General features: G+C 46.3%; 1 protein-coding gene across 2 annotated transcripts in view; it reads left to right on the top strand.

Annotated features, from left to right (window-relative positions):
* LOC142560922 (uncharacterized) overlaps window positions 1-12,630 on the top strand; it is a 384,720-nt gene that overhangs the window by 263,396 nt on the left and 108,694 nt on the right. For both annotated transcript variants that reach the window (XM_075673344.1, XM_075673343.1), the window contains exon 21: window positions 9,468-9,563. In XM_075673344.1, coding sequence (XP_075529459.1) covers window positions 9,468-9,563 — 96 coding nt within the window. The remainder of the gene's footprint in view (window positions 1-9,467; window positions 9,564-12,630) is intronic.

The raw sequence follows: 12,630 nt of genomic DNA, 5'->3' as shown, positions 1-12,630 counted from the left end.
GTTGCTGACTGCGATGGTAGAGGAGGATCGAATGAATTGTCGCCTACTGCAATAGATGCTACTGAGCAATCCTTGAATGAGCAAAGCTGGGCCAGAGACATTCCCCGCAGGGGCGTCTGCGTAAGCAGGCGTTTGGTGTGTTGCGACACCACGTACCCGAGCACACGAGGGTCAGACCCTCCCGCGTGTAGCCGTGCGCGGCTTAGCCATGTCTGGGGAAAAGGGGATCCTGGGGGCTGAGCCGATGCCGGGTGTTTGGACCTTTAAGGCCCCCCGGCGGAGGCAACACACCTCTTCGGCCTCGGCTTCACATAGACGGCACCTCCAGACTGACCCACCTGGAGGAAATCGGCAGTCGCCTTTTCCTGTCCTCCTCGCCAATCTTCGTCTTTCTCTCCCATTTTTACATCTTTCCTGTCTTCTCTTCACTTCTTATTACTTCCGTATTTCCTGGCGGCAAGGGTTAACCGTGTGTAATATATCCTGCCTTGGGTATATATATATTAGGTTATAGCGGCGATGCATGGCTGGCGTCTGCAGGTAATCTTCCAACCTTGTAGCGTCCCCTTGTTGGGCTCGGTGGTGGGTGGCCACCATCGCCGCCGAATTTCCCAGCTCTATATGGCAAATAACTTTCCTCTGCTACCTGATCGCTCCCTGAAGAGGGGACGCACCGATGAAACATTCACTTTCTTCATGCAGCCAAAACAATCTTTTCCAAAGTACCACGTTGTACATAGTCAGCACGATAAGAAAACCGTCAGAATGATCTCACCTTTTGTTGTAGCGAAATCTCTCACTGAAGCAATTGGCCCAGGCTATAAAGTAACGAAGATGGGAAGTGGCGATCTTCTTCTCGAACTCCGCGACAAAGTGCAGTATGACAAACTGTCGAAAGTTATAGCATTTGGGGAAATTCCCGTCTCAGTGGGCCCACACAGATCAATGAACACAGTGCGCGGGGTCGTCTCAGAAGATGACCTCCTCGAACTGAGCGAAAGCGAACTGCTTGAAGGATGGCAAGACCAAAACGTAGTCAAAGTTCAAAGAATAACATTGAGGCGAGATGACAAGCAAATACCTACCAAACACATAATCATTACTTTCGGAACCTGCAACCTACCTGAAACAATAGAAACCGGTTACTGTAAGCTTCGCGTGAGACCGTATATCCCAAATCCACGTCGATGTTTCAAGTGTCAGCGCTTTGGGCATGGGTCACAGAACTGCAGAGGACGTGCTACTTGTGCCAAGTGTAGTTCTTCTGAACACGCTTCGGACATCTGTACATCAACAAACCACTGTGCCAACTGTGAAGGAGACCACCCTGCCTACTCTCGATCATGCCCTACATGGAAAAAAGAGAAACAAATCATAGAACTGAAAGTAAAACTGAACCTATCATTTCCAGAAGCACGTAAGCGTTTCGCACTCCAAAATCAGTCCAGTCCTTCCTACACCGATGTGGCGCGCCGGGGGGCAGCGCTAAATCTTCAGGCGGCCGCGCAAGTCACGCGGAGTGTGACGGCGGTTACGCCATCAGCCCCCCTGGCGGGAGCAGCCACGGCTCTTCCGCCCCCTACGACGAAGGGCCAGCAGACCTCCGAACCTGCTGGTCCCAGGGCCACTGCTCGCGCAGACAGGCCCGAAAAACCCCCGCGCGTGCCCGCTGAGCGGGCGTCATCCAGCGCCTCTGACGAGGCGATGGATGTAACAAAAACTTCTCCGGCGTCTCAGACGCCGAAGGCACGGCGTTGCTCCCTGGAGCGCGCCAACAAAAAAGAAATACCCCGCATCAAGGGGCCTGGAAAGGTCCCTTGAACTAACCTAAGTGATATCTCTTCACACACAGCACATAAACACAAACAAGATGGATACACAAATATTACACTGGAACGTGAGAGGCCTGATCCACAACCTCGATGATATCAAAGAACTCTTACACAAATACAATCCAAAGGTGCTGTGTGTTCAGGAGACACATCTTAAATTGACACAAACAAACTTTCTTAGGCAATACGTTATTTTCCGGAAAGACCGAGATGATGCTGTCGCATCGTCCGGTGGCGTCGCAATAATAGTCGACAGAGGCGTTGCTTGTCGGCAACTGCAACTCCAAACTCCTCTTGAGGCAGTGGCTATCGAAGCAGTTCTATTCAATAAACTAGTTACCATCACGTTTGTATATATCCCCCCAAGTTATCAACTCTCTAGCGCAACATTTCAAAGCTTTATTGATGAGCTTCGTCACCCTTACATTGTCGTCGGTGATCTAAACGCGCATAGCACACTGTGGGGGGATTCGCGCTGTGATGCGAGAGGACGGCTTATAGAAAACATCCTATTCACTTCAAGTTCCTGCTTGCTTAACAAGAAAAAGCCAACATTTTACAGCCCTACGCATAAAACATTTTCTTCCATAGACCTAAGCATAGCGTCTAGTACAATTGTGCCATATCTCCAGTGGGATGTCATTAATAACCCTTATGGCAGTGATCATTTCCCCATCGTTCTAAACCTTAAAAAACAAAATGCGTGTCATGCACATCTTCCTCGATGGAACGTTGACTCAGCCGACTGGACGAAGTTCCGCGAACTAACGCAGCTGCCCTGGAATGATATCTCTGAACTCAACTTAGACGACGCAGTAGCATACATAACCGCGTTCATTATTGAGGCTGCATCAGTATGCATTCCCCAAACAAATGGGTCGCCCTCGAAACGACGTATTCCATGGTGGAATGAGGAGTGTAGGGAAGCCAGGAAAAAGCAAAACAAGGCTTGGAATCTCCTCCGTAACTCACCAACCACAGAGAATCTAATTAATTTCAAGGCAATCAAGTCGCAAGGGAGAAGAACGCGCCGCCGCGCTAAACGGGAAAGTTGGAAAAACTACATAAGCAGCATCAATTCATATACAGACGAACGAAAAGCCTGGAACAGGGTGAACAGAATAAAAGGCCGCGAAACTCATTCCTTACCTTTATTAAATACACAAGGAGACACTCTTGAGGATCAGGCAAATTGTCTAGGATCACATTTTGAGCACATTTCCAGTACATCTCATTACACGGATACATTTCTAAAATACCAGCGGCTTGCAGAACAGATGAATTTGGGTCGGAACAGCTCATCCAATGAAGGATACAATCGTCCATTTGGTATGGCTGAGTTCCAAGCCTCACTGAACTGTTGCAACAAGTCCGCTCCAGGAAGTGACAGAATAATGTATGAGATGATAAGACACTTACACCCTGAAACCCAAAAAACATTACTGTCACTCTTCAATTCCATGTTCTCTGCCGGCTACATTCCTTCTGTCTGGAAAGAAGCAATCGTGATCCCTATTCTCAAAGAGGGCAAGGACCCTTCCTCACCCAACAGTTACAGGCCCATAGCTCTAACTAGTTGTCTATGCAAATTATTTGAGAAAATGATTAACCGTCGCCTCATCCATTTTCTTGAAAGCAACAAGATACTCGATCCATTTCAATGCGGTTTTAGGGAGGGTAGATCCACAACAGATCACCTTGTCCGCATCGAGACAAATATCCGTGATGCCTTTGTCCACAAACAGTTCTTCCTATCAGTATTTTTTGATATGGAAAAGGCATATGACACAACCTGGCGCTTTGGAATTCTCCGTGATCTGTTTGAAATGGGAGTTCGAGGCAGCTTGCTGAACGTGATTCAGAGTTACCTCTCCAATCGCACGTTCCGGGTTAGAGTTGGTAACGTTCTGTCTCGTCCATTTACGCAAGAGACTGGTGTTCCACAAGGTGGTGTGCTAAGCTGCACTCTTTTTATTGTAAAAATGAACTCGATCCAGTCTGCCATCCCACATACTATGTTTTATTCTGTATATGTGGACGACATCCAGATAGGTTTCAAATCATGTAACCTAAGTATCTGCGAGCGACATGTACAGCTTTGCATAAATAAATTATCTAAGTGGGCGGACCAAAACGGTTTCAAGCTAAACCCACAAAAAAGTACATGCGTCCTGTTTTCTAACAAGAGAGGCATACTTCCGGACCCCGCAGTAGAACTGAATGGAGAACGGCTATCTGTGAGCCATGAACACAAATTTCTAGGAATCCGTTTAGACAGCAAGCTGACTTTTGTACCACATCTGAAGTATCTGAAATCAAAGTGCCTCAAGACTATGAATCTGCTGAAGCTCTTGTCGCGCACATCTTGGGGAAGCGACAGGCGGTGCCTTTTAAAGCTTTACAAAAGTCTAATATTAACACGGCTTGACTATGGAGCAATAGTTTATAATTCTGCTGCACCTAGCGCTTTGAAAATGCTAGATCCTATTCATCACTTAGGCATCCGCCTTGCTACAGGTGCCTTTAGGACTAGCCCCGTACAAAGCCTGTATGCTGAATCTAACGAGTGGTCCCTGTATCTTCAAAGAACATATTTAAGTCTTTCTTACGCCCTCAAGGTGAAATCAGATTTGCATCATCCATGCCATTCAATTATTTACGACCTGTCTACGGCTAGGCTTTTCCGTAACCGCCCAGGCACTAGACCTCCTCTGTCCCTTCGGTTGGAAGCATTGTCCGAAGAAACGGGTGTGCCGATATTAGAGAATGTCATAATGGCAACTACGCGGCTTCCACCGCCGTGGGAGTGGCAGACTATCGAATGTGACATCTCGTTTGCAGAAATATCAAAACGAGCACCTGAAGCACACATACGGTCACATTTTCTTGAGCTTCACGAGAAATATTCTTGTGCTGAATTTTACACAGATGCCTCTAAGTCTTCGTCTGGTGTTGCTTACGCAGCACTAGGACCAGCATTTTTAATATCCGGTACATTGAACCCACATACATGTATCTTCACAGCGGAAGCATATGCAATCCTCTCTGCAGTGAAGCACATCAAGCAAGCCAATCTGACTAAGGCTATAGTGTTCACAGACTCACTGAGTGTAGTGCGAGCTTTAATGAATGTATGTAAACATAAAAACACTGTCTTTAATGAACTGTATACATTGCTATGCTCAGCTTATAGTGCTAAACAAATGATCATCCTATGCTGGGTACCTGGCCACTGTGGCATAAAAGGCAACGAAGCTGCTGACGAGAAAGCTACTTTAGTAGCTTTTAGTGACACGGACATAAACATACCCATCCCAGCCCCAGATCTTAAAGCATACTTGCGTTACAAGCTCAAAATCTGTTGGCAGCAACAGTGGAATGCCGAGATATCAAATAAACTGCACTTGATAAAGCCTAAATTAGGATATTGGGTATCGGAGAGAATGTCACGATATAACGAAGTCCTCCTTTGCCGATTAAGAATAGGACACACTTACGGCACTCACTCTTACCTCTTGACTGGGGGGGATCCTCCCACTTGCAGTAAGTGCGGCCAAAACCTCACAGTTCTGCACGTTCTTATTCAATGCCCTGCAATAGAAACACAGAGGAAAAAGTATTTCATTTCTGCATATCGCGAAAATATTCCTCTTCACCCGAAATTTTTTCTCGGCAATGAACCGCTTTTTAATCCGAATCTAGTTTTAGCGTTTTTAGCTGAAACAGACAGTCTCGAAATCATTTGGCCAGGACATCTTTAGCTCACGTATACCAGCCTTGTATTCAAAGGCTTTCTTGAATCTTAAGTGTCAGTGCTATGTTTTACTGCATCATGCTTTTAACAAAACCCCATTACCATAGCCCACAGCTTTACTTAGAGTCATTATTTTAGCGACTATATATTTTACGCCATCCACAGCGACCGATTTTAGGCCTTTTTACAGCCATGTCACATACACCATGAGAAATTCATTGTCTAATTCATTGCCTGCATCATTCACAATGCACTGTTAACATTACCTTTGTCATGGTGCTCTTTGGCCATCCCTGGCCCTTGCACCATAAAACACTACACATCATCATCACATCGGGCTAGAGACATTCCGCGTGGCAGCACTTGTGTCGTCAAGCCAAAATTGACCACTGGCAGGCAGACGCAATTCACCGTAATAGATAAAACTGTATGAGGTACTGTGATCCCATGTGTAAGGAGGACATCTTGCATAGGAGCCGCGATGTAGTGACCTTCGGGGACTGGTGGGGATGACACTAAGTCAACGTAAGTCAGTGCCGAAGGTGGCAAGCGAACGAAGTCGACGGAACTAAGGTGACTGGGGTGTGGTTCAGGGGGATCCAAAACAGGCAGGTCAAGGCGGAAAGTACTGGCGCAACAATCGATGAGAGCAGAATGTGCGGAGAGGAAGTCTAAGCTGAGGATGATGTCGTGGGAACAGTGGGCGATGACTGTGAATAGCAAGATTGTTGAGCGATCGGCGAAGGAGATGCGGGCGGTACACATACCAATTACAGGGGCTTTTCTGCCATCGGCGACACGGACAACAGGCATCGTGGCGGGCGTGATAATTTTCTTGAGCCGGTTATGAAGGTCAGCGCTCATTACCGACAAATGCGCCCCAGTGTCTAAGTGCAGACACAGAAACACATTCGACTTGCATGTCAAAAAGGTTCAGATGAGGGGGCAACGTCAGTAGAGGATTTGGCGGCGTAAGGAGCAATGCAGCGTCACCTCGAGGTGCTGCATCGTCTAGTTTTCCGGCTGGGAGCGGCGTCTGAAGGGAGTTGGCGAATAGGAGTGACGAAGCTGGGGAGAGCGAGATTGTCGTCGTTAGGGCAAAGGCGAACGAGAATAGGGGCAGTTCGGTGCAGGAGAATCAGCAGCGGCATTATCAGAGCGTGCAGCATAGGGACGAGAAGGGCCACCTGGGGGGCAAGAGTAGGCAGTATGAGTAGACCGGGTCAGGAAACTCCAGCGACTGCGACAGTGCCGAGAAATGTACCCAATTCGATGGCAGTGAAAACAAATGGGCTTGTTGTCAGCAGTGCGCCATTTAGATGGGTTGCGGAAACGTGGTGGGTAATAAGATGCGGGACAGGGCGGAATCAAAGAAGCCGGGTGGGTATCAGGGCGTTGGGCTGAGCAGATGGTGTGAAACCCATGTTTTCGAACTCCTGGCAGACAACTGCCTGGATCAGGGAAACCGTGACTGCAGGTGCGTTGGTGGGACTGGAGTCGAAGGCAGCCGGATAGGCGGCATCGATCTCACGCCGGATGATCCTGGTAACACCAGCGGTGTTGTTGGGACGAGGAGCATTGGCACAGGAAGATGTCGCTGGGGTGTTGGGCAGATGGGGAAACTGCTGGTCAATACGTTGGCTTTTAGCGAGTTCCAGGCGGCGGCACTCTTTTATAACTGCATCCACCATCTCCACATTGTTGCAAACGAGCAAGTTGAAGGCGTCATCGGCAATGCCTTTGAGGATGTGGGAAACCTTGTCTGGCTCAGTCATGTGCACGTAAACTTTATGGCACAGAGCCAAGATGTCCTGAATGTACATGACACAGGGCTCTGTTGATGTCTGCACATGGGTGGAAAGCGCCTTCTACGCGGCAAGTTGCTGACCGTAGGGATTGCCGAACAAGTCTCGAAGCTTTTGCTTAAGTGAATCCCAACTGGTGAGCTCATCTTCGTACGTCCGAAACCAAACTCGAGGTGTGCCACTGAGGTAAAAGACTACCTTGGCGAACATGATAGTAGGGTCCCACCGGTTATTGCAGCTGACGTGTTCGTACAGGCTGATGCAGTCATCGACGTCTTCCCCATCTTTGCCCTAGAATACGGCAGGATCATGCGGTGCGGGGAGAGGGATGTAGGCCGTCGAAGTGGCAGCAGGTGTCGTAGCCGGCGAAGTCGAGTTGTCGTCGCCGGGAGCCATGAAGGAAGGCTCGACGTACCGTCCATTGCGAAGCTTCGTGACGAGGTACAGGGAACGTCCACCTCCACCAGATATGTTACGTAGGAAGACGCAGATGAAAAGCTATATACAAGTATATTTACAAGAAAATACACCGTGCTTGGCCAAGAGGCAACAGCCCGCGCTAGCCTCTAATCGTCATTGTCGTCTTCACACTGCTCGCCTACAGAGATTCCACAGCCACCTTAATTCTACACAAGAAAAGTAGGAAGATATCTATAAAGAAAGGGGGTCAGACAAGGAGACAGAATCTCTCCAATGTTATTCACTGTGTGCTTGGAAGAAGTATTGAAGCTAGTCAACTGGGAAGGCTTAGGAGTAAGGATCGATGGCGAATATCTAGGCAACCTTCGGTTTGCAGATGACATTGTTCTATTCAGCAACACTGCAGACGAGTTACAACAAATGATTGAGGGCCCTAACAGAGAGATTGTAAGACTGGGGTTGAAGATTAATATGCAGAAGACAAAGATAATCATGAATATCTGGGTAAAGGAACAAGAGCTCAGGGTCGCCAGCCAGCCTGTAGAGTATCTGAAGGAGTAGGTTTACCTAGGTCAATTAATCACGGAGAACCCTGAATGTGAGTAGGAAATTCACAAAAGGATAAAAATGGGTTAGAGTGCATACGGCAGACATTGTCAGCTCCTGACTGGAAACTTGCCATTGTCATTGAAAAGGAAGGTGTACAATCAGTGCATTTTACCGGTGCTGACATATGGGGTAAAAACTTGGAGACTGACAAAGAAGCTTGAGAACAAGTTAAGGACCTCACAAAGAGCAGTGGAACGAAGAATGCTAGGCATAATGTTAAGTGACAGAAAGAGAGCGGTTTGGATTAGAGAACAGACAGGTATAACCGATATTCTAATTGACACTACGAGAAAAAAATGGAGCTGGGCAGGTCATGTAAAGTGCAGGTTAGATCACCGGTGGACGATTAGAGTTACAGAATGGGTGCCAAGAGAAGGGAAGCGGAGTCTAGGACGGCGGAAGACTAGGTGGGGTGAATAAATTAGGAAATTCGCAGATGCTAGTTGGAATCGGTTGGTGCAGAACATGGGTAATTGGAGATCGCAGGGAGAGGCCTTCATCCTTGGAGTGGACATAAAATAATTTTAAGCTGCTGCTGATGGTGATGATGATGATTATGATATTTAACCTTGAAAGGGTTGCGGACCTGAACACGAGAGAGGTTCTTCGCGAGGAAGGCTGAGAGGTCAGCTTGCCAGGCATTTGCTTCAGAAATTTAAAGAAAGCTTGCACTGTATATTTAAAAAGTCAGTGGTCTGGCCTGTTGAGAGAACATGCCTAGAAGTTGCTGCGTTTTTCGGGTTCTTTATTGCACTGTTGAATAAGGAATGGGGAATTGTTCAGCAGATCTATCATACCTGCCTGCGTAAAAAAAATGAATGTGTTCAGACTTTGTTGAGCAAGGAACATTTCCTTCTGTATATGAATGCATGCATCCTACATGCATTGTTGCTTTATTACTACACAGGAAATGGCTCAAAATCATGTTCCTTTAACTGCACATTGTTGCTTTATTACTACAAAGAAAATGGCTCAAAACCATGCTCCTTTAACTGCGCCTTAAACTGAAAACTAAGTACAGTTGTTACCATTGGTATTGTTCTACAGTCACGCAGGGGCAGTTGCTTTGTCTTTGACCAAGAGGAGGAGATCTTCAAATCCTCTGAGGACAACCTGGATGTGGACTTGTTTGCTCCAGCCAAGGCAAGTGGATGTCATTTTGGTATCTATTATATACTAGTAAATCTGGGCCTTCTGATTTCTCATAGCTGCTTTTGACTTCGCACATTTAAATGGCCCTGGAAAACATATTAGACAGACAGAGTATCTTGGCATTCAGCTAGTGTCACTATGCCTAATGCCATTGTGTAACCATTATATGAGAATACCTGTACTTTAGCAAACAGTTCCACCAGAGCGCATGTGATGCAGATACAGGGCAGAGCTATTGTATATGCTCCCTTCACTCTGTTTCACTATATCTGGGCAGTGAAGTGGAGGCTACCATGTGTAGTGGCCATTGAGGGACACAATCGTGCCCTCAATTTGATAACCAGCACCTGCTCGCTTTGAAGTCACTCCGCCTTAGCCCTTTCTGTAGGGCTAACTGCATCGCCCATACTTTGAGCAGATCAGTGGTCACAGGCCGCTGTGCCGCTCTTGCACATATTCTGCGAGCAGCTCTTTTATTTCGGCAAAGCGGCCCTGCTTTGGTCCGCTGAAACCCTTCCTTGTTGCTTTGCTGGCAAAAATATTCTCCTTCATTTTGTGCCAGTCCCACATGCAAGTTTCGGGAACTTGCGTGCGGGAACTTCCCTCCGTCTCCGCGCACATGGTAACTTTCCTTTTAAATACAGCATTATGGTGAACTCGGCGTGTCTTCACAGTTGCTGCTTCCATACTGATTGAATAAATGCAGAAAACGGGAAGACAGGTGGTGGACTAGGTTATACCAGCACCTGGTTACATGTACAACATGAAGGTACGCACTTGGAGGAAGCTATGGCAGCTAGGCTAGAAGCACGTACGAGGCGGCCATTTTTTCGAATGCCGATGGCGATATGGATGTATGGATGAATAACTTTCTTGAGGTCCGTCAATGCGCGTGATTAGTGCGCAGCGAGCCACTGCCATGTCGGGGCAAAGAGGCCATGCCTCTCCGCTGCATCGCGGGCACGATGGACAGCCCAGAGCTGTGCTTCACAGTGCGAGCTGCGTAGAGCTCGGTCTCACTCTTGCTTGGTGGTCCTGGCCCCCGGCACCAGGAGGCAACCCCAGAGCATGTGAGCAAGGCTAGCTATATTCTCGTAACGCAGATTTAGGCTCGTACTCGATTCTAACAAGCATGCAATTTTTGGACCCATTTTATCTGAAAAACGATGCGCATTAGAGTCGAGTAAATACGATATATATGAATGGAAAAAAAAAAGATTAGTTGAATTTTAGAGTTGTCAGCAAAAGACAGTTTCATGCCGTGTTGACAATGTATTCACGTCGACGGTATGAAGCGAAGCCACGCGCGCTTTCCGTCCACTCTGCCTCCGTGGCTGATAGTGTCGTTCGCAGTGGGACAACGCTGTCATAAAAAGCGCTGGCTGTGGGGAGCAAATGCTCCATCTGCCTCTCACTTAAGTGTGTCTCCAAAATTCGAGATTACACAATATCCTGTACTAAACGCACAGACGTATGTGCACATCATATGCACTCAGCTGTGCTGACAGTTATTTACAGGCGCGGCTGTGCTAGAAAAGGAGACACGGACAGTATAGTGCCGCTATGGACAATGCAAAAGATTTACGGAGAGGTGCGAATATGTCTGGCAATGCAGCGACAAATCTAGGCCTTAAGTTTTTGCTACAGGGAAATCCAGGATTATTATCTTTAATGAAGAGACAAGTAAATACATGGTGTGAATTCAACATGTCAAGCAATATAAATACCTCAGCATATACATAAACAAAGAGAAGACTTACTCATGCACCCACCAAGATAATCTGAAAATAAAGGGAATGTGGAATGTCGCAATATTGACACATATAGCACTTTGGGGCCAGAATAAATATGTGATGGTGCGGGGAATCTGGAAAAAAGTAATGGTGCCAGCGTTAACGTTTGCAAATGCCATTCAATGCTTAAAATCATATATCTTGTCGGGTTTGGAAGTTAACCAATGATTGGCAAGACGGTTGGCTTTGGGAGAGCACGGTAAAACTGCAAATGAGGCAGTGCAGGGTGACAGGGTTTGGGACTCTTTTGAAGTCAGAAAAGCACAGAACAATATTAGTTTTGAAGACAGACTCGGTAACATGGATCAAAATAAATAGGCAGCTGCAGTGCACAAGTATTTGTACGCGAAAAACATGGGCACCGAATGGAGGAAGAGGTAAAGAAATTTGGCAACAATGTACAGGTTACTTGAAAGTGGAAATCGTAGTGCATGTTTCATTCTTGCTATTCTCGGACGTCAAGCATAACATCTATGAAGGCTACTTTAAACCTCCCTCTCCTCTTATCCCACAGGAAGTTAGCATGCTTATCACTGCTACACAAAATTTATTACTACAATTCGGAATTAAAAAGTGAACTTTTCTATGAAGCTGCATACATATAATCTCTTACTAACCATCACCATAAATTGAGCATTCCACATTGTCACATAAACGTATATTTTTATTCATTTATTCCTAAAACTACCAATCAATGGAATCATCTGCTGGCCTTAATTGTTAACATAACCGATACATCTACTTTTAGAACTACTGTTGAAGAATACTTTTGATAATCTGAATTTTTTAATTTTTTTATTATTATAGCCTGTCATCTGTACATGCTCTATATTTCGTTCCACTCCCTTCTGTAATGCCTTCAGGCCTTGAAGGTACAATAAATACATAAACAAATAAATAAATTTATTTATTTATTTATTTATTTATTTATTTATTTATTTATTTATTTATTAAGTATGAGGAAGTCGGCCTGTACACCCAAGATGGAAACGCAATCCCCAAAGTAAACAAGATAAAAATCCTTGGAATGATCATTGAGGCCAACGGAGCTAACGGCGAAACCGTGAGGAAGATCGAAGGCAAAGTCACCAGTGTCACAAGACTCGTAAAGAGATTAACCAATAGACACGCCGGCATGAAGGAAGAAAACGTTATTCGACTGATCCACTCCTTCATTGTCAGCCACATCACCTACGCAGCCGCCTACCACAACTGGTATGTCGCGGGAAAGATCAACACGCTCATAAGGAAAATGTACAAGATAG

This window comes from Dermacentor variabilis, chromosome 10, assembly GCF_050947875.1.
Source record: "Dermacentor variabilis isolate Ectoservices chromosome 10, ASM5094787v1, whole genome shotgun sequence".
Taxonomy (NCBI): Eukaryota; Metazoa; Arthropoda; class Arachnida; order Ixodida; family Ixodidae; genus Dermacentor; species Dermacentor variabilis.
Note: the sequence above shows the minus strand (reverse complement) of the source record. Positions and strands in the feature narration are given on the sequence as shown.